At 42.7% G+C, this 23,633-nt stretch overlaps 1 protein-coding gene across 7 annotated transcripts in view; it reads left to right on the top strand.

The window, feature by feature from the left end:
- The window catches only part of CLIP1 (CAP-Gly domain containing linker protein 1), a 225,624-nt gene extending 214,793 nt beyond the window's left edge, over positions 1 to 10,831 (top strand). For all 7 annotated transcript variants that reach the window (XM_073626982.1, XM_073626975.1, XM_073626958.1 and 4 more), the window contains 2 exons: positions 1,359 to 1,486; positions 8,046 to 10,831. In XM_073626982.1, coding sequence (XP_073483083.1) covers positions 1,359 to 1,486; positions 8,046 to 8,274 — 357 coding nt within the window. In that variant the 3' untranslated portion in view covers positions 8,275 to 10,831. The remainder of the gene's footprint in view (positions 1 to 1,358; positions 1,487 to 8,045) is intronic.
- The last annotated feature ends 12,802 nt before the right edge of the window (positions 10,832 to 23,633 follow it).

Here is a 23,633-nt window from a genome sequence, read left to right as displayed (position 1 = left end):
TGGTGCCGCTTTGTATAGACTACAACGTGCCGTACTGGCATCATTGGGGGAGTTGCTCTTTCATCTCAGGCATCACAGAAGTCGGCAAGGCTCCTCCTACCCCCATTCATGCGCCCTGTGATGCCCTGCCCACCCTCACCCACTCCTTCCTATCTTTACTGAGCCTGTTCTAGTATGTTTGGCTTCTAACTTCTACATGTAACAGGAAACAGCCATGAGAAAAGCACACAGTGTGTGCAGATTTAGCAGCAGGTATTACATTTCAATACTAGTATTCAATAATAATAATTAGATAATAAAATCAATTAAAAAGCACTGTAAACACTTTTATACAATTAATTTTTTTTTTTCCAATACAATTAAAAAAACTACAGAAGGTTCAGTAACTATTCTAACGTTCACTGAGAGCAATTCTGCAGCTACAGTGGCAGTCACATACCTTGGATCGTGCTGACTCCAGCAAAGGAGGAATAAATAGGGGAATTAGAGACCACAATTGCATCTAAATAGTAGGAAAATCATAAACTTTTTGTTATGTGTTACCATGTGTAACTTTGAGGTGTTTATATAAGGGTTTATTACAATGAGCATGCTGCCTTTAGTTGTACTTTAAGTATAACTTCCCCACCATGTCTTAAAAGGGCTTAGAAGAGTAACTTTTACTACAGTGGTTAAAGTATAAGTACACCTTTATGAACATGTTACACCCATGTTCCGCAACCTCCCCCTGCATCGCTGATCCCTGTCCTCATTGTGACATCAGACTGGGGTTCTTCTCCCCACACTCGCTGTCACAATTTGAAAAACGTGCGGCTGTGCAGGGCTCGGCCCACATGGCCGCATTATTTCTTCAGAGTTCTGTGAATGAAGGAACTTCAAGTACCATTAGTGGCAGATGGCCTGTAATTCTCCTTGAACTGCAAGGGCATTTATGAACACTCTGTCCATTCGTACGGAAGGTATAAGGACTACAAGTTACCGAAGAGAAGGAAGATACAAGGAGACAGCTTTACTGAGAGTCTGCAGGAGCTTGGCATTGCACCCATGAACTGCTAATCGCAGGTGCAATGCTCTTCAGGCCCCTTGCGGGAAAAAATGCACATTTTATTACCTGCAAAAAAAAAAAAACATGCTTTTTTTTTTTTTTTTTTTTTTTTTTTTTTTTTTTTTTTTTTTTTTAGTTGACTTAAAGATATGGAGTAGGTCTTTATTAGTGTCCTTCCAGACTTCATAAATTACACACATACAAAAACAAAGCACTTTGCTACTTTTTATGAGCAAACCACACAGTATTAAACACATCAGTGGTTACAGTAATAGGACTTGTTAACCTTAAATATTTTTTGTTCACCTGCCAGATTGAATTTCTGAATTCGGTAATTATTGACCTTCAAAGAAAAAATGATGATTTGAAACACAAGATTGATCAGATGGTTGAAGCATCACTAAATGGGAACAATGTAGAAGATTTGGACAACCATGATAGGTAATGTAAATTCAGTTGACACAGTTATAATCTTTAATTTTTGCTTCAGCAATCCTTTTTAGAACTTTGTCACCATCCAATTGTCCAACTGGCTCCGCCTACTTTTCCAAGCGTTGCAAGTTGCTTTGGGCAATCTATATACCACACAGAAGGCTGTTGCCTAGACAAAATGGCGGCTGAAGTCACCCTAGGCATATTGTAGATGATGGCGTATTGCAGGTTTCTGAAGGCCCAGTGGAGAAATATATCTTTATTACTCTACAAGGCAAGACTATTGCAGTCAGGGCCGACCCTACCATGGGTCCCGGTGGGTCCAATGGTCCCAGGCGGCACTTTAAGAGGGACGGCAAATTGACGCCCAAATTTTATTTAAGCAGTTTTGTGTGCAGGGGCGCCGCTACCAGCACACATCAGTCAGGGGCACCGGAGGTGCCCCCTCCTCATTGGCCGACTGTGCGGGTTAGGGGTAGCCTGAGAAGGAACGGAGACTTTCAGACGCGAGAAGCTCCACGTCCGCCCCCCCCCCCCCCCCCCCGTGTCCAGGCAGGCAAATGGTGCATTTTAGCAGTGAGCGGGGCTGCATGTGGGACACAAGCTGGGCTGTCCCTGGAGCCTGCAGCTGCCCATTCAGCCTCTTCACAACTGCCCATTCGGCTTACAGAATGGCCGGGGGGCGGCGACTAGAAGTCAACTGACTCGTGAGGCCTGAAGTGGGAGGGGCTGATCTCGGCATAGGTGTCACTGCTGCCACAGACACCACGGAACTAATTGATCCCCATTCCCACCCCAGCACTGCCACTGATCCCCATCCCCACCCCAGCACTGCCACTGATCCCCATCCCCCTCCCCAGCACTGCCACTGATCCCCATCCCCCTCCCCAGCACTGCCACTGATCCCCATCCCCCTTCCCCAGCACTGCCACTGATCCCCATCCCCCTTCCCCAGCACTGCCACTGATCCCCATCCCCCTTCCCCAGCACTGCCACTGATCCCCATCCCCCTTCCCCAGCACTGCCACTGATCCCCATCCCCCTTCCCCAGCACTGCCACTGATCCCCATCCCCCTTCCCCAGCACTGCCACTGATCCCCATCCCCCTTCCCCAGCACTGCCACTGATCCCCATCCCCCTTCCCCAGCACTGCCACTGATCCCCATCCCCCTTCCCCAGCACTGCCACTGATCCCCATCCCCCTTCCCCAGCACTGCCACTGATCCCCTTCCCCAGCACTGCCACTGATCCCCTTCCCCAGCACTGCCACTGATCCCCATCCCCCTCCCCAGCACTGCCACTGATCCCCCTCCCCAGCACTGCCACTGATCCCCCTTCCCCAGCACTGCCACTGATCCCCCTTCCCCAGCACTGCCACTGATCCCCCTTCCCCAGCACTGCCACTGATCCCCCTTCCCCAGCACTGCCACTGATCCCCCTTCCCCAGCACTGCCACTGATCCCCCTTCCCCAGCACTGCCACTGATCCCCCTTCCCCAGCACTGCCACTGATCCCCCTTCCCCAGCACTGCCACTGATCCCCCTTCCCCAGCACTGCCACTGATCCCCCTTCCCCAGCACTGCCACTGATCCCCATCCCCCTTCCCCAGCACTGCCACTGATCCCCATCCCCCTTCCCCAGCACTGCCACTGATCCCCTTCCCCAGCACTGCCACTGATCCCCATCCCCAGCACTGCCACTGATCCCCATCCCCAGCACTGCCACTGATCCCCATCCCCAGCACTGCCACTGATCCCCTTCCCCAGCACTGCCACTGATCCCCATCCCCAGCACTGCCACTGATCCCCTTCCCCAGCACTGCCACTGATCCCCTTCCCCAGCACTGCCACTGATCCCCTTCCCCAGCACTGCCACTGATCCCCTTCCCCAGCACTGCCACTGATCCCCTTCCCCAGCACTGCCACTGATCCCCTTCCCCAGCACTGCCACTGATCCCCTTCCCCAGCACTGCCACTGATCCCCTTCCCCAGCACTGCCACTGATCCCCTTCCCCAGCACTGTCACTGATCCCCTTCCCCAGCACTGCCACTGATCCCCTTCCCCAGCACTGCCACTGATCCCCCTCCCCAGGACTGCTACTGATCCCCATTCCTCCCTACCACTGCCACTGATCCTCATTCCTCCCTACCACTGCCACTGATCCTCATTCCTCCCTACCACTGCCACTGATCCTCATTCCTCCCTACCACTGCCACTGATCCTCATTCCTCCCTACCACTGCCACTGATCCTCATTCCTCCCTACCACTGCCACTGATCCTCATTCCTCCCTACCACTGCCACTGATCCTCATTCCTCCCTACCACTGCCACTGATCCTCATTCCTCCCTACCACTGCCACTGATCCTCATTCCTCCCTACCACTGCCACTGATCCTCATTCCTCCCTACCACTGCCACTGATCCTCATTCCTCCCTACCACTGCCACTGATCCTCATTCCTCCCTACCACTGCCACTGATCCTCATTCCTCCCTACCACTGCCACTGATCCTCATTCCTCCCTACCACTGCCACTGATCCCGATCCCTCCCTAGAACTGCCCCTGATCCCCATCCCCTGTCCCTGTACTACCCTAGCCTGCCTCTTGGAATTGAACATAATAGTATGTTGTATAATTTTGCATATAGACAAAATGCCGTTTCCTGTAAATCTGACTTCCTGATAAATTTAATTTGGGTTGTAAGTATCATGATTCAAAATTAATGGATGTGAAGGCCTTTTGGTGGGCATTACATTTTTTTTTTTTTTTTTTTTTTTTTTTTTTTTTAATGTGTCGGCAGCATTTCATTCTTGGACCCAGACAGCACAATGTCTTGGGCCAGCCCTGACTGCAGTGGAATTTACAATATAAAGTACCTGATGGCATGTAATTTGTTAACTTTAAGAACTAAACGCATTAGGGCTCTATTGGGTATTAAAAGCATAGCAGCTAGCACAATATCATAATACATTGCATAATAAACATCACAAAACAATAGTGCAGCGCTAAGATAAATTACAATAGTGCGATGCAAATATATCAAACTATTATGTGTCACCACAAATTGGAAAAATAAAATGAAATCCAAATGTGAAGCCAAAAACTGTGAATTCAGTAATTCTTCGATTATGATGGAAGTGACAGATGTGGATACCAAATGCCACCAAACCTCTTAATGATAAACGACACAGCACTTCGGTTTGCAACAGAGGTAGGCTTACTAGAATCATATGACCCTCAAATAAGAGTGGTCAACCAGTGATTGTGTATCAGTCCAAAATATCCAGCTTTCCTCAAAACCACATGTCAAATGATGGCACTTTTGCATTTGAATAGATCACTGTGCATATATACTCAGTTGGACATAGTATCATGAAAGACACGCTCTCTATAGTGTAATCCCAATTAAAACACCAATTTAATGTGGTAAATGCACTTACAATGAAGAGATGACAACCAGGCACTTCATATCATATGAAGAACTCATATTCCAGAATCCAAGATGGCCGTGGTGGGATCGCATATGCGTGTGTTCCGTCTCTGGCCTACTAGTTTCATCAAAGATGACATCATAAGGAGTATAGGGCATATGCTGCCATTCTTCCCTTTTAGGCTGGGTTCACACTTGTGCGATGCAAGACATGGCATGTGATTTGCACCGTATTGCTGTGCACATCACATGTGATGTCTGTGCGATGCAAATTCAGCCATACAAACTGTATGGGTGAAATCGCATTTGCACCAAAATGGCGAAGGACCCTTTTTTTGGTCCGCACTGGAATCGGATTGCATGGGTTTTCACACCTATGCGAACCGATTCCTGCACCATTTCACAGTTTGCACTGCAATCTGCGAACCGATCTGGGGGATGTCATTAATTTTCTGTTGACACCTGCAGAGGGCAGTGCGAACCGTCTGCAATACAGGTGCGATGCGGGAACCCGCACAGGATTTGCAGGGTTTCCCCGCATTGCAAAAGTGTGAACCCAGCCTTGTACAGAACAACACAAGAAGGAAGACGTCCTAATTAGAGCAGAGTACACAGGGTAGAAATTGATAGTTACCCTGCATACAAATTGCAGTGCCAAACACTTTCAGCGCTGTCTCATGAATGATGCTATAGCAAGTGTTGGCAATGTCTATCATGCGCCATCTTGTAGTCGAGAGTAAAATTGATCACAAAAAAGTTAAAAATAAGTGCAAAACATTTTTTTAACAAAAATATTCAACATAATAATATCCTTTGCATGTTTTAAAAATTAATTTAAAAACAAGAAATGTATTGCATAAATATTAAAATATATTTTTGAACAGATATTATTCCCTAAAAATTCCTAGAAATAGACTATATTGTCAAAAGTATTGGGATGCCTGCCTTTACACGCACATGAACTTTAATGGCATCCCAGTCTTGGTCCATAGGGTTCAATATTGAGTTGGCCCACCCTTTGCAGCTATAACAGCTTCAACTGTTCTGGACAGGCTGTCCACAAGGTTTAGGAGTGTGTCTATGGGAATGTTTGACCATTCTTTTAGAAGCACATTTGTGAGGTCAGACACTGATGTTTGACAAGATGGCCTGGCTCGCAGTCTCCGCTCTAATTCATCCCAAAGGTGTTCTATCAGGTACAGGCCAGTCAAGTTCCTCCACCCCAAACTCGCTCATCTATGTCTTTATAGACCTTGCTTTGTGCATTGGTGCGCAGTTATGTTGGAGCAGGAAGGGGCCATCCCCAAACTGTTCCCACAAAGTTAGGAGCATGAAATTGTCCAAAATGTCTTTGGTATTCTGACGCCTTTAGAGTTCCCTTCACTGGGACCAAGGGGCCAATCCCAACCCCTGAAAAACAATCCCACACCATAATCCCCCCTCCACCAAATGATTTGGACCAGTGCAAATGAGGATGAGCGAGTTTGGGGTGGGGAACCACATGTTTCTGTAAATATCTATTGAAGCCCCAGAAATTTAACTGACAAAAAAAGGGAAATACAGAACCAAAGGTCAAGAAAGGGGGACAAAACCGAAAGTAAAATGAAATATTAAATTAAATTGTAAAGAACAGGGCAGAGAGGGAATACATGCCATTACGCTTATGCGATCCCACCACGCCCATCTTGGATTCTGGAATATGAATTGTTAATATGGTATATGATGTTTATATTTGAAGTACCTGGTTGTCATCTGTGCATTTACCATATTAAATTGGTGTTTTAATCGGGATTACATGCAGAACGTGTCTTTTTCTTTTTCATGATACTATGTCCAACTGAGTATATATGCACAGCGATCTATTACAACACAAGAGTACCATCGTTTGACATGTGGCTTTGAGGAAAGCTGGATATCTTGGATTGATACACAAGCGCTGGTTGACCACTCTTATTTGAGGGTGATATGATTCTGGTAAGCCTTCCTCTGTTGCACACCAAGGTGCTGTGTGTGGATTATCATGAAGAAGTTTGGTATCCACATCTGTCATCTCCCTCATAATCGACGAATCACTGAATTCAGTTTTTGGCTTCACATTTGGATTTCTTTTATTTTTTGTGGCGACACATACTAGTTTGATATATTTGCATTGCACTTACATTTTAATTTATCTTAGCGCTGCACTATTGTTTTGTACCTTTGTACATTTTATCCAACTTCATCTCTTCAAAGACCTTCTGAATGCAAGCACATACTGTGCATTACTGTGCAAAGGTTTTAGGCAGGTGAGGAAAAAATGCTGTAAATTGAGACTGTTTTCAGAGATAGAAGTGTTAATAGTTTATTTTTATCAGTTAACAAAATGCCAAAGTAAATGAACAGAAGAGAAATCCAAATCAAGTCAATATTTGCTGTGACCACCCGTTGCCTTCAAAACAGCATCAATTCTTCTAGGTACACTTGCAAACAGTTGTTGAAGGAACTCTGCAGGTTGGTTGTTCCAAACTTCTTGGAAAACGAACCACATATCTTCTGTGGATATAGGCTGCCTCAAATCCTTCTGTCTCTTCAGTCTCATCCACAGAATATCTGTGGTTTAGTTTTCCAAAATGTTTGGAACAACCTATCTGCCGCGTTCCTTCAAAAACTGTGTGCGAGTGTACCTAGAAAAATTGATGCTGGTTTGAAGCCAAAGGGTAGTCACCCAAAATATTGATTTGATTTAGATTGCATTTTGTAAATTAATAAAAATAATCAATTCTAGTATACAGTTTTGAAAGCTTTCTAAACACTTGCCTATAACTTTTGCACAGTACTGTATATATGTCATTTAGGATTACTTTGTAACAGAACCACTGAGAACGTTTATGGTTTCAAAAGTATCCATGACCATCCAGAAAATAAGAGTATATAACATTTTCTGCAACTTTATTCTGTAGGCAGTTTTTCTATGTTAACTTTGTTAACCATTTTAGGATAAAGGAAGTGTGAAGGTGACCTCTGGTAATATTCTATGGGTTATTTCCACAGGATAAACTGTGTGATGTTCTGGACACTTAGTTTTTTTTTCAGTACCTTGAACTGAGATTAATAGCTTGCAGTTGCTGATTTTTGTATGATTTTTTTTTTTTTGTCAGCTTAAATGGCACACAAGCCAAGAAGAAAGTGCCCCCTCGCCTTTTCTGCGATATTTGTGATTGTTTTGACCTGCATGATACAGAAGACTGCCCGACACAGACTCAGTTACCTGACTCTCCTCCTCATTCAAACTTCCATGGAAACCGAAAAGAAGAGAGACCATACTGTGACATCTGTGAGGTGTTTGGCCACTGGACAAGTAACTGCAATGATGATGAGACCTTTTAACGTCACAAGTCTTTAGTTATTGGTATTTACCAACCTCACCAGCATTTCTTTTTATTGGCTGAACTTTTTAAAGAATCAAATCTGCATTTGCATCATTATACCATATAAGGGCTTGCACAGTGACCTGCGTTTGAAACCTCATGCAATGTTAGAATTTATTTTAAGATTCACTATAAGTTAGTACATGTATAATAATGCTCGGTTTCATATTTGCACTATAAGATTTACATATTTACATTTAAAAGGCCTTCAACGTGTGACACTGGATGTAATTTACATATCGGGCTTTAATTTTCATTTTTTTCTATCCTTGCTAACATCAAAAGTGATGACTAAATAGGACAAGTATTGGTATTGGGGATCACCACTGCTGCAAATGCGTTTGATAAATATGGACAAAGACATTTAAAATGAACAATGAAGAAAGACTGGATAGTTAACATATTTGCCATAACACTATCAGTATTTATGGGAGTGGAATATGACTTAATTCTACCATTTTAAACAATATAGTAACAGTACAGTGTTGAAACAAAACTGAAGTATTTATATTTTATTTTTCTGTACGTTTTTCCAAGGAGGGTTTTGGTGGGCAGGGGTGAGGTTGGTATGATTTGAGCGTATCACCTCCTTTCAAACTCTGGTTCAGTTAATTACAGAATCTTCTGCCTTGCAGTTGCTGCGTCACATTGTTTTTCAGCTTTTGCTGCTAGTGAGTTAGACGTATTTTTAAGACATCTATAGATCAATTATTTGCATCACCAGAAGGAGCTGGAAGGCAAAGTATGGTAGAGAGACAAATAAAACCTAATCAGGAATCTCTGCACTCGACTACAGAAGTCACTCATATTTTTCATGCATATCTGTCCCCTGTGTCAGGGAATCACGCCTTATGTTGGCGCTTGTATGTATGGTTAGTTTTACTTATGTTGGATCAGAAGGCAAACCATTTTACTTGTGACTGAAATCATCTTTGCATTTCAGACTTGCCGTATGTTGCATAAGACAAAGTTACTGTCAGTAAAAACAGTAATCGGATTCAGAAAATTGATTTTACCCTGCCCCTCTTCACCTCCTGAGCCTCCCTATTAATCAGTAAATTGTGGCGTTCACTAAAAGTATTATCCTCATGCATTTTTACATATTATGCAGTGCTTGAGCTACCCACGTGTATGACAGATTTACTTTAACTACTCTGGAATTTGTTCCTGCATTGGCATAATGTTTGGGTTTTTTTTGTTGGTGTTTTTTTTTTTAATAGAGATATGCCTCTAGAGGGAAATTTGCATCTCACTGCAATTACTCAGCCTCTGTGCTTAACAACTGTTGAGATGAGATATAAGCCACATAGGAAGTGCATTGATTTCTGCTGGTAGGCAGACTTGCATTGAAAAGGAGCAGTAATGCACAACCATTGTGTAGCAAAGCAGGAAACTGAGCCTGTGTATGTGATGAGCAAATATGGCGTGTATATCATTACAAACTATACTTGGAAGCGAAAAATACTTTCATTATATTTTAAAAAAATAAACGTTTGCATGCATACAAAAAAGCATTAAAATGCTTGTCGGATGCTTTTTGCTTTTCTCAAACTGTAATGAACAGTGATACTACATTTATTTAAATAACCTTAGCTGCTGATTCTTTTCAGTTTGGTAACTGGGAAGGCAGCTTAAATACAGGCAATCTTCAACTTTTGATCTGCGTGATTCAGAATGGAATATGCATGGCCCTGCCTGGGCTGCTGCAAGAGGCTACTGCTTTCAGACCATCAGCCCACCCTTACAAATCATATATAGGAACATCATCTGTTTAAAACTAAGCAGCACTTTAAAAAGATTTGAAGCCCCTTCAATTCTGCATTCCAAACACCAATGGGAATTACAGGTCGGAAGAGATTGGCAAACACGTCAGTCTAAAACCTCAAGTACAAATCCGTTTGTGCCTCTGATACTCTCTCACAACCAATTTGCGATGTCATGCAAACATTTTATTCAAGGAAGATGATTATAGTTTTTAAATGGGAACTGGGTTTTATAAACCAAGAATTCTTTAAAACGATCATTTAGTTTTTGTCTTTTTTTGCTTTTTTTCAAATTCATCTTTCCTCATATCAAACCAATGGTGTACTTGTCACCTTATGCTATTACTGTACAAAATTTGTTAATAAAGTAAGTTAAAATTAGACAAGAAAATTTTGAATATGTATATGAACTGACTGTTGCATATGAAATGTATAGTGGATGTAAGAATGGATGAATGTAAATATACATATTCTATCCAAATAAAAGGTTCAAAAAATAATTAAAACAAATCTTTTTATGAACTTGATGTAATAATATCTAGTACATATTTATTGTTCTTGTAATATGTATGTTCTTAAGTGGGTTTCTTATATTGAGAATAATGTACCTGGCTTTCTATGGACGACTTTGTAAACGGCTATTAAAGCTGTATTAACATAACTGGTTTGTGGATGTTTCAGGGCAATGTAATAGAGGTATGGTACGTCAGAAAATAATAAAGCTGTTAATAAAAAAAAAATGTACATTTGTAATGCTTTAGTAGGTTAACCTGACACAGTACATGGCTCTATCGGAGTTATTGCATTTTGGTGAATTTCCATTCCTTGTTATATGCGGAGTACATACTTTATACAGCTTTAGGCCCATTCCTTGTTATATGTGCAGTACATACTTCATACAACATCAGGTGTGCCATTATAGAGAACATATAATCTGAGCACTGGTCAACTACCTGACAAACAAAGCTCATGCTTAGGAGTGCATTTTGAATAGCAGGCAAAGTCTAGGCATTGTTGGCCTGGGTTGCAAGCACAAACTACCGCTTTAGCTTTCTTATTTCCCGACCTTCAGTCACATGACATCTCAGAGCCACAAAGGAGGTTGAAACTGGAAGACTACCCTGTTCCTGATGCTGTGGTTGCAGGTCTAAACAGTAAGAAGCTATCTATTGAATGGCCAGCAAATGTAACTGACTAGATCCTGCTCTGATTGATGTCTGAATTGCATCTCCTCTTATTTGTACTGGGTCAGCTAGCATATGTCCCCATACCAGTACCAATCATCTATAAAAATTGGTCGTTTATGGAACAGGCTAGTGAATTACAGTTATCTGCACCCTTTTAATTTGCCAGTTACAATGGCTTGTGGAATATATAAACCTTTTACAATTTATATGCCACAGTTGAGTCTGTGTGCATGACGTAACACCGGTGTGATAATTTACCGTAGGCTCATTATTTTACATGTGTATAATGTTGACGTACTCAACATGGCTGATTGCATATAAATGCAATTCTCATATAATCAATCGCATTTATATGCAATTCTATACATTTCTGTATAGAGAACAATGAACCATTCATATCGCTCTCTAGCACAGAGGCGTTTAATAATAATACTATTGTTAAGAGACATAGTGCTAATGAGTGGATGGTACATCTGTATAAAGATGAATTGATAAGCACAGAACCCATCACGACAAAATTACACCATAACGACAAAATTACACATTTTGGTTTTTTTAAAGGCATAGTTCACCTTTTGCAAAATTTCTATAAATGCACCCACATAAATAATAAAAGTGCATTTATTACATTTTTGCATTGAAACCTGCAGAGCATTTCAACCAAAATCCTTGCATTATGGGTGTGACCCAGCTGATCATGCCATCACACTTGCGCTCCATAGTGATCTACAAGTCCTCCTGCCGTAGTGGTTAATGGCACTTGTAGTCTTTCCATTTGCAGATGCATGTGAATGACTGACCTGGCTGTGTGGGCAGAGCCACACACTGCTGCAATCAATTAAAGAAAATATACAGGATGATGCAGGGAGAAGCATCCTGCAATTCAGGTGGAAGGGGTTGGAAAATGTGACCCTTTTTAAAGGATAAGTTAATCTTTGTGAACATGCTACACCCATATGTAGGGTATAACCCGTTCAGCATTTGCCTGTTTTCCCCCCCGATATGCCCATATGCTACTCATCACCACATCGGGATCATCGCCCTGCATCCTCTGTCATATTCAAAAGGAGCACAGCCGTTTCATTCATTCAGAGTTCTGTGAATTAATGAACTACAAGCACCGACAGCCTTTGCGGCTTGACAAATGCATGACGGTTTCGGGCTGTACAGATAGCGCCCTTCTTAAGAACAAGACGCATAAAATAATGGTGATCTTTACAGTCATGGCCAAAAATATCGGCACCCCTGCATTTCTGTCAGATAATGCACCACTTCGCACAGAAAATTGTTGCAATTACAAATGTTTAGGCATTCTCATGTTTAGTTATTTTGTTTGTATTGGTATGACACAAAAAAGTGGAAAAGCAAAAAGCCAAATCTGACACATTCCAGGTAAAACTCCAAAATGGACTGGACAAAATTATTGGCACCTTCTCAAAGTTGTAAGAAATAATTGCATACCAAGTTTGTGATGCTCCTGTAATTTGTAATCAGTCGCCTGTATCCGGTAACACGTGCTGACAATATAGAAATCACAACCAGTTAAAATGGTGAAAAATTCACTCAACCTTTCTGTTGTGTGTCTGTGTGCCAAACGAAGAATGGAGAAGAGAAAGAGCAGCAAAGAATTGTCTTGAGGATTTGAGATCAAAAAATGTGGAAAAGCCTGGACAATCTCAAGATAAAAAGTCCACCTCCAGAGATCCTAATGTTCCTGTGTCCACTGGGCGCACCATTGTGAAAAAGTTTACAGCCTATGGCACTGAAGCTAATTTTAGCAAAATTTACAGCTTTTTGGTAAAGCCTGTCAGTCTAGTGTTTTCAGAAAAAAGAGGCCTTCAAAGAAAAGAATACAGTCCCTACAGTAAAACATGGTAGAGGTTCACTGATGTTTTGGGGTTGCTTTTCTGCTGCAGGCACTGAATGTCTTGACTGTGTGCATGGCATTATGAAATCTGAAGTCTACCAAAGAATTCTGGGGTGCAATGTAGGGCCGAGTGTCAGAAAGTTGGGTCTCTGTCAGAGGTCATGAGTATTACAGCAGGACAATGACCCAAAGAGCACGTCAAAAATACAATAATTTTGTCCAGTTCATTCTTGGAGTTTTGTGTGGAATGTGTCAGATTTGGCTTTTTGTTTCTCACTTTTTTGTGCCATACCAATACAAATAAAAGAAATAAACATGAGAATGCTCAAACATTTGTAATTGCAACAATTTTTTGGGTGAAGTGGTGCATTATCTGACAGAAATGCAGGGGTGCCAATATATTTGGCCATGACTGTGTGTGTGTGTGTGTGTGAGTGATAGATAGATAGATATACACACTCTTCTCTCATATGGGATGTCGATGAGGATAATTGACAAATAGAAAAAACACGTAGACATATATGGAATCATGGGTCATCAGGTGCTATCGCTTTTATGCACTAAAAAAGAACAAACGCATATAGTGTGTATGTGTGTGTGTATGTATATGTATATGTATATATATATATATATATATATATATATATATATATATATATATATATATATAAAAAAAGAATAATAATGATCATCGCTGTTTGTATACATTTAAACCAAAAAACAAAAGGAAAAAATAAAATTAAAATAAATCAAGTATATATACTCACTATATGTGTTTGTTCTTTTTTAGTGCATAAGGAATGTAATGGCACCTGATGACCCATGATTCCATAAATGTTTAATGTTTTTTTCTATTTGTTAATTAGCCTTATCGACATTGAATGAGTCATTGATTGATCCCATATGAGAGAAGAGTGTGTGTGTGTGTGTGTATATATATATATATATATATATATATATATATATATATATATATATATATGTATGTGTGTGTGTGTGTGTGTGTGTATATATATATATATATATATATATATATATATAAAATATGTTTGTAAACATCACCATTATTGTATGTGTCTTGTTCTGAAGAAGGGCGCTATCTGTACAGCCCGAAACTGTCAGGCATTTGACACTGAATGGAACTTGAATTGATATCTTTCTAAATAAATTTTAAGTGCAGCAATCCCATATGATTTTCTTTCTCTATATGGCCTGTGGAAGGGCCTGATTGCTTAGCACTGCTACCTTGGATCGTGTGCACTCCACCCTCAACACTTGTTCCATATCTATATTCTCTATCTATATATATAAATTACAGTATCTCACAAAAGTGAGTACACCCCTCATATTTTTGTAAATATTTTATTATATATTTTCATGTGACAACATTGCAGAAATTACACTTTGCTACAATGTAAAGTGAGTATACAGCTTGTATAACAGTGTAAATTTGCTGTCCCCTCAAAATAACTCAAGACACAGCCATTAATGTCTAAACCGCTGGCGGAAAAAGTGACTACACCCCTAAGTGAACATATCCAAATTGGGCCCAATTATCCATTTTCTCTCCCCGGTGTCATGTGACTCGTTAGTGTTACAAGGTCTCAGGTGTGAATGGGGAGCAGGTGTGTTAAATTTGGTACTGGTCACATACTGGTCACTGGAAGTTCAACATGGCACCTCATGGCAAAGAACTCTGAGGATCTGAAAAAAAAAGAATTGTTGCTCTACATAAAGATGGCCTAGGCTATAAGAAGATTGCCAAGACCCTGAAACTGCGCTGCAGCACGGTGGCCAAGACCATACAGCAGTTTAACAGGACAGGTTCCACTCAGAGCAGAACTCGCCATAGTTGACCAAAGAAGTTGAGTGCATGTGTTCATCGTCATATCCAGAGGTTGTCTTTGGGAAATAAACATATGAGTGCTGCCAGCATTGCTGCAGAGGTTGAAGGGGTGGGGGGGTCAGCTTGTCAGTGCTCTGACCTTACGCCGCACACTCCATCAAATTGGTCTGCATGGCTGTCGTCCCAGAAGGAAGCCTCTTCTAAAGGTGATGCACAAAAAAGCCTGCAGTTTGCTGAAGACAAGCAGACTAAGGACATGGATTACTGGAACCATGTCCTGTGGTCTGAGACCAAGATAAACTTATTTGCTTCAGGCGGTGTCAAGCGTGTGTGGCTGCAACCAGGTGAGAAGTACAAAGACAAGTGTGTCTTGCCGACAGTCAAGCATGGTGGTGGGAGTGTCATGGTCTGGGGCTGCATGAGTGCTGCTGGCACTGTGGAGCTACAGTTCATTGAGGGAACCATGAATGCCAACATGTACTGTGACATAGTGAAGCAGAGCATGATCCCCTCCTATCCAAACAGGATAACCACCCCAAACACAACTCCAAGACGACCACTGCCTTGCTAAAGAAGCTGAGAGTAAAGGTGATGAACTGGCCAAACATGTCTCCAGACCTAAACCCTATTGAGCATCTGTGAGGCATCCTCAAGCAGAAGGCGGAGGAGCGCAAGGTCTCTAACATCCACCAGCTTCGTAATGTTGTCATGGAGGAGTGGAAGAGGACTCCAGTGGCAACCTGTGAAGCTCTGGTGAACTCCTTGACCTAGAGGGTTAAGGCAGTGCTGGAAAATAATGGTGGTCACACACAATATTGACACTTTGGGCCCAATTTGGATATTTTCAGTTAGGGGTGTACTCACTTTTGTTGCCAGCGGTTTAGACATTAATGGCTTTGTGTTGAGTTATTTTGAGGGGACAGCAAATGTACAATGTTATACAAGCTGTACACTCACTACTTTACATTGTAGCAGTGTCATTTCTTCAGTGTTGTCACATGAGAAGATATAAAATATTTACAAAAATGTGAGGGGTGTACTCACTTATGTGAGATACTGTGTAATATATATTAAAGCGGTTGTATTGTCCGCTTGGTCATTTTTACCTACAGGTAGGCCTATAATGAGGCTTACCTGTAGGTAAAATTAATATCTTCTAAACCTGCATGGTTTAGGAGATATCCACCTTTCATGCAGCCACTGATGTCAGCCGTGCATGCGCACTGAAGGTCCGGCGGCTCGTGCCGGAACTAAGGACTCTTGAGCGTATGCGCGGGAGTGACGTCATCGCGGCTCCAGCCAGTCACAGCGCCGGAGCCCGCAAACCCAGAAGAAACGCAGCGGGAACATGTCAGCCCCCCTCAGCAGTGACCAGATGAGCTGCAGGAGCCTCCTTTTAAGGTAAGTATTTCATAATGTGCTAGTAGGCAATGCCTACTAGCACATTATGCTGTTGTCTGTCTTGCAGGGTTTTTTGGGGGTTTTTTTGTCGGTTTACTACAGCAAAAAAAAGTGCAATTTTTTTTTTTTTTTTTTTTTTTTTTTTTTTTTTTAGGTGTACATATCCTTTAATGTAACATCCTAAATATGGGTGCAACATAAAACATGGTCAGAAAGGTCAACTTGGTCTTTAAAGAGCATATCCAGACAATGACTGAAAGCAAGGAGGAATTTCCCCCTCATGCATAGCCTTGACCTGCAGCTGAAAAATTTAAAAGATATAAAACTGGTCCCTGAAGCAGAGTGCCATGATTGGAGGATGTATTCAAAGCAATAGCACAGGTAGCGGCTAATTCCTTCATATGTATTGTGCTGTAGCGTAATTTATTGTAATAAGTCTTATAACTGCAGAACACAAGGCATTGCCTGAAACATGTTGTTACGTATGCTATTACGTTAAATAAATGTCCCGGTCATGGCATAGTGCTTCATGGATTGTTCCTTTTGAAGGTATTTCCTAGGATCACTAGATTGCCAGTCAAAGGGACAGACGTGAAGTGGAATATTCAAGTCCTTGGACTCCTAATTACAGAAATCCAAAATCCCCCTGTAATGTTTTCAACGCTGCATGAAATGAATCAGGTTTTCAAGGGAGGCTCTATGCCAGCTTTCTTAGTATCCATTTTATACAGATGCAAACCAAGCCTGTACAGTAAAACCTTGGTTTGAGAGTGTTTTGCAAGACAAACAAAATTATTTTATCAATTTTGACTTGATATACAAGTAGCGTCATGTCACAACGGAGTATAAAAGAGAAGAGAGGCGCCTCTAAGTGTAGCAATATAGTTACATTTAATGAAGGTACAACATTTAGAAACTCACATGGTTGATGAAGCAGGCACATCTAAGTATGCAGGCATCCGGGTAAAGATGTCCACATAGACCATCCTCCTTAGTGCCATTGACGCTGTCCCTTCCACGCTGCACTCCACGAGCGGTTCAAGCCTTGCTTTCAGATCGCTTTACTCCAGGGTAGTCTTCCTGGTCACGACTGCAGACAGCTTTACTACAGATGCCTGCATACTTAGATGTGGCTCTTTTAATCATCAACCATGTGAGTTGCTAAATGTTGTACCTTCATTAAATGTAATCATATTGCTACACTTAGAGGTTCCGCTCTTCTCTTTTATACTCTGTAGCTCCTGCTGGATTTACTTCTAATCCCCTTGTGGAGGCTTTCATTTGTGGATGGACATTTTATGGTTACACAACCAATCACACTGCTATAATCTTTTTATATGGACTATAAACTGAAGGACTTATGAATAAATGGTTGTGGAATGAATCATTTGAGTTTCCATTATTTCTTATGGGGAAATTTGCTTTGATATGCAAGTGCTTTGAATTACAAGCATGCTTCCGGAACGAATTATGCTCACAGGTTTTACTGTATTGGAAATCAAGATGAAGTAAGTGCTGAGCAACCATAACAGCTTGTGGACACAGACTCTTGGTTAGAAATGCTTTCCTCACTGTACAATTCAATGGGAATGCAAAAGCAGCGAAGAAAGAATCTGAAATGCGTCCAGTGTATGAGCTGACGGTTGATAAATGCATATTTTGTAGGAATAACTCTTCTGCAAGTGCCTTCAGAAAAACCTATCCAGATTTAAACTGGCCATACATTATACAATTTTTTTTGTTCAATTTCCTTTAGATTTACCTTCAACTATATATTGCAAGGGCTTGCTTGATTACATACAAACTAAAAGTGTTTAGGTTTGACCTCATATGGTTTTGGTAAATCTAAAGGAAAATTGTAAAAGAATATTTTATAATGTATGGCCAGCTATATGGTCACTGCAATACGCCACCCAAAATCGTGATCTACCAGCCTGATACTAGGCCTCTTAGGGACCAATACCTGTCCTTTTGAGAGGAGAGTTGTCCCTACCCCCGCCAAGTGCAGCTTCCATCTGGGTTCAGCTTCTCCTAGGCGCAGTGCCTGTTCCTGGGCCATTAAATGTGTTAATAAGGCAGGGAAGCCATTCTGCGGCTCCTTTGCAGTCTGCAAAGTCTCCTCAATGGCATATAGCGATCAAATTTTGATCTAGCAGGCAGAGCAGGACAAACCTCCCCCTTTCAGGTACTTTAAATTCTTTCCTCTTGGGTTGTCTGGTTTCTTAGTTTTGGCCTAATTTTTTCTGGGTGCTACTCGCCTGTATGGGCATTGGCACGGGACTCCTATGGTGCACATGTTTCTGTGAAGTTTTCAGGACAGGTGGGATGCACTGATTGGTCGCCGCACAATCTCTTTGATGAGGAGTGGGGCGTGCTAAATGCAGCTCTGAATCCTCCTAGTCAGTGGGCGGGCACATCCTCCTGGCGCACCACATTCGGTGTCCTCTAGAGGCCACCTTAACTATCTGCAAATATGCCCTTTTTGTAGTGGGTAAAGCAGGACTTTCTCTGCCCTCATCTATTTAAACTTATGGGCACCATTTAGATACTCACTGGCATTTTTGTGGCTGCATTCTGCTATGTGTTTTGCCTTTGCTGGGTGGAGGTCTGGTCTCTTTGCTGGTGCAGATGGGTGGCTTAACTTATCATTATAAGTCTAAATCCTGGGGTGCATTCTCATATTCCTTCCTGTCTTTCCAACTGCCCTCCCTGCTGTCCAATCATCAGGGGCCGATCACCGCCTAGTCAAGACCCTCACATGTCTTCTAGGTAAAGACCTCCATTTAGGGAAGTTGGATTCAAACAAGGGCTTGGTAACAATTTTTTTTCTCGTTTCCAGCCCTGTATGCTCAAAGAGGTCCAAACAAGGCTCAAGGCGTCATGAAGAGTCTGCTGCGAACAGGCACCAAGACCAAAAGTACGTTCCTCTCAGTCAAGACACCAGTCCAAAGGGTCCTGATCAAGAACACATCACCGCTCTTCCTCCACTCCTGCTCAGACAAAAAATAAAGAAATGCTGGTTTTGCAGAGATGCCCCCTTATTGGATAAACTGGTGAGCAGAAACTGCTTTACAGAGCATGCAGAGAGCTGGAAAGTCAGCAAATTGCTGGTTACTTAACCACTTTCCTACTGAGCACTTTTACCTCCTTTCCTGCTCAGGCTGATTTTCAGCTTTCAGCACTGTCACAATTTTAATGACAATTGCGCAGTCATGCAACACTTTACCCAAACAAAAATGTTATTTTTTTTTCACACAAATAGTTTTCTTTTGTTGGTATTAAATCACCACTGGGTTTTTGTCAGAAACCATGAATCAGACTGAGACAGAAGTACAGTTAAATCACACTTGTTTAATAATAATAAAAAAAGGTAAACAGAGTAAACGTAGTCAAAACATAGCCAGAGTTCAGGAACCGGAACAGATAGTCAGACAAGCCAAAATGTCGAGGAGCCAGAAGGAATGTCAGCCAAGCAAGTCTTTAACAGGAACACAGGAGAGCGTCTCGAGATGTGACCAAGGCGAAGGCAGAGATCATCTGGACTGGACGGCTTAATTAGGCAGGACCGACGAGCAGGATCATCAACAGGTGAGTCACTGTGGAGAGATAGGAGCTAGCAATTGGCCAACAGCTGAGCGGCCAGCTCAGAGAAGGAAGGGCTGGGCCTCTACCCCCTCCTCAATGACCCCTCCTACTCGGGGGACCACCAGGCTTGAGGGGAAAATGTCTATGGAAATCACGGAGGAGGACAGGGGCATGTACGTCCGAGGATGGGACCCAAGAGCGTTCCTCCGGACCGTACTCTTTCCAATGCACCAGGTACTGTATGTGCCCTCCTTAATCCTCACGAGATTGTATGCCCCTCTCAAATCAAGCTTCGTGCAAACCATTGCTCCCTTGAGGCGGTCAAATAACTCCGTAATCAACGGAATCAGATAGGCATTCTTAATCGTGAAACGATTGAGACCCCTATAATCAATACAAGGTCTCAGTTCACCACTCTTCTTCTTCACAAAGAAGAAATCAGCAGGAGACGAGGATTTGCGGATGAAACCTCCAGAAAGTGCGTCTGCAACATACTCCTCCATAGCCTTATCCTCCAAGACCGACAAAGGGTAAACCCGGCCACGAGGGGGTATGGCACCAGGTTGAAGGTCAATTGCACAATCATACAACCGGTGTGGAGGCAAACTACTGGCTTGACCTTTGTCAAAGGCATCGCTAAAATCGAGGTACTCCTCCAGCAGGGAGATGAGATAAGAGGTGCACAGGACCTTGGCTACCTTCTGGAAGCATGTCTTACTGCATTGTAGCGACCAGGAGAGAACCTCAGCACGGAGCCAATCAAAAGAGGGGTTGTGCCTCTGTAACCAAGGATAACCAATAACCAGCAGAAACTTAGGTGAGGAAATAACTTCGAATTGGATTATCTCATGGTTAAGAGCCCCTATGGCCATGGACAACGGAACAGTCTCATGAGTCACATGGGCAGGCTGTAGAGGTCTCCCATCAAGAGCCTCAAAAGCAAGTGGAGTGTCACGCAGCTGCAGTGGAATCAAGTGCTTCGACACAAAGGCAGCATCAATGAACAGGCCTGCAGCCCCAGAGTCGATTAGAGCCTGTATCTTGACGGACGACTCAGCCCAAGAAAGGGTAAACTAAACCAGAGGCTTATCCTTCTGGATAACTGGGGATGAAACAACGCCACCTAAGGTCTGTCCATGACAGGACCTCAAGGTTCGTGCGCTCCCTGAACGGGTAGGACAAGACTTCAAAAAGTGACCTGCCTGGCCACAATAAAGGCACAATCTCTTCCTCTTCCTAAAGGGTCTCTCATCCGCAGAGAGAAGTGTGAAACCCAAGTGCATGGGTTCATCTTCACAGACCGACTCAGTACCAGGAGGCATGGGAGGTGAGGGAGCAATAGGTGGGACTGCAAAGCTCGGAGACAAATGTACAGGAGGCTTCCGTAAGCGCTCCTTAAAAGAGAGTCTTTCTCTGAGTCTGGAGTCAATGAGGATGGCAAACGTGATCAACTTCTCCAGCTCAGTGGGTATATCTCGGGCTGCTATCTCATCCTTGATGGTATCTGAGAGACCATGAGAAAAAGCAGCCATGAGGGCCTCATTGTTCCAAGCAACCTCTGCTGCCAGAGTACAGAATTCAGTGGCGTAATCGGCAACAGTTCTTGTACTCTGATGGACATGAGGCAATTGGCAGCAGAAGCGGAGCGTGCAGGAACGTCAAATACCTTTTTAAAAGAAGCCTCAAACTCAGAGTAACAGAGTAACTCAAGACAACATTTTTTTTTTCGTCTCTCATAGAGGGTTTGCCCAGGCCAAGGCTCTCTCAGAAAGCAAAGATATCTTGAAACTTACTTTGCTTTTGTCTGTGGGAAACGCCTGGGGCAGCATCTCAAAGTATATCTCAACCTGGTTAAGAAACCCTCTGCATTGAACTGGATCACCCCCAAATCACTGGGGAAGTGGAGCGGAACCAGACATACCTCTTATAGAGGTAATATTTGAGGTGGGTGCCTGCACAGAGACAGCAGGGACGGCAGCAGGGACAGCCTGCAACACAGGTTGTACCAGAGCAGGCACAGTGGGAGATTCCAGGTGAGCCGTGCGACTCAGGAGCGTTTGTAACGCCATGGCAAACTGATCCATTCGGTGATCCTGCTCATCCAATCTGGAAAAAATATTACCAACAAGTGGATTGACTGCATCTCCTGAATTCATGGCCAAACAAGATATTTGGGGGGCACACCTTCGCCTACTGTCAGAAACCATGAATCAGACTGAGACAGAAGTACAGTTAAATCACACTTGTTTAATAATAATAAAAAAGTTAAACAGAGTAAACGTAGTCAAAACATAACCAGGGTTCAGGAACCGAAACAGATAGTCAGACAAGCCAAAATTTCAGGGAGCCAGAAGGAATATCAGCCAAGCAAGTCTTTAACAGGAACATAGAGATGTGACCATAGCAAAGGCAGAGATCATCTGGACTGGACAGCTTAAGTAGGCAGGACCGACGAGCAGGATCATCAACAGGTGAGTCACTATGGAGAGATAGGAGCTGGCAATTGTCCGACAGCTGAGCAGCCAGCTCAGAGAAGGAAGGGCTGGGCCCAGCCCTACCAGTCTTTTATTTTTTGCTAAATAAACACCGTAAATTTTGGGGGAAAAACCCAACCTTTGCATATAGAAAATATGTGGTAATGCCCCTGCATCAATGTTTTCATTTAGTATGGCACCAACATCCCTACATACATTACATACATTATATGTTATGCAAGAAACAAAAAATTGGGAGATATGGGACTTTATGGGTGCACTGAAGTATGAATGCACAGACAGTAATTATAAAAAAATATATAATTTTATTTAAACAGTATCATAAAACCAATGCATACAATACAGCCATATCCATAGGTGTATGAGAACACCTATTGGTAATATTGTTTCACTGTATCCACGTTCGAAATTCTATATGTTTCGCCGTATGGATTCTTCAGGAAAAAACGTGGAGTTTCATCTACTAAAAGTGTGAACATATGCATCAATCAACTTTATCATGAAAAAGAACAAAAACAAAAATTAGCAATATGTATATACACTAGAGTCGTATACGAGCTATAAAATATACACATATGGCTGCAGTCAGTTACATGGCAAGCATCCCCAGATATTGGTTCTTCAATTTCAATTTGGCTCCCACGCTCAGTCAATGAGGTAGGGTTCCCCGTATCCAATTCGCAATGGTGTGAACCCAGCCTGAAAGACAGTTGTTATGGATTCCAGGCCCCGCTCCTTAACATTCAGCATTTACTGCGCCCAGATAGCCATGGCAAAGGAGTGACGTATTCCGTTGTGTGTCAGTTTTATTCTCGGAATTAAAGGGGTTGTAAACCCTCGTGTTTTTTCACCTTAATGCATCTTATGCATTAAGGTGAAAACACAACTGCTAGTCTCCGGCCTCCCAGCCCCCCCACCGTTTTACTTACCTGAGCCCCTTCATCTCCTCTGCGGGGACGCGCTGTCCCTCTCTACACGGGGTCCCGGCTCTTGATTGGATAGATTGATAGCAGGGCAGCCATTGGCTCCCACTGCTGTCAATCAAATCTAATGAGGCTGGCACCGGGGGCGGGGCCGACTCCGGCATTCGTGTCTGTAGACGCAAATTCTGGACTCGGAAATGCGCCTGCAAGGTAACCCCCAGGGAGTGCGCTTCTAGGGGGTTATCTAAAGC

The sequence above is a fragment of the Aquarana catesbeiana genome, linkage group LG01 (assembly GCF_042186555.1).
Source record: "Aquarana catesbeiana isolate 2022-GZ linkage group LG01, ASM4218655v1, whole genome shotgun sequence".
Classification (NCBI taxonomy): Eukaryota; Metazoa; Chordata; class Amphibia; order Anura; family Ranidae; genus Aquarana; species Aquarana catesbeiana.
The sequence above is the reverse complement of the archived record's forward strand: the minus strand, read 5'-3'. Positions and strand labels throughout refer to the sequence as shown.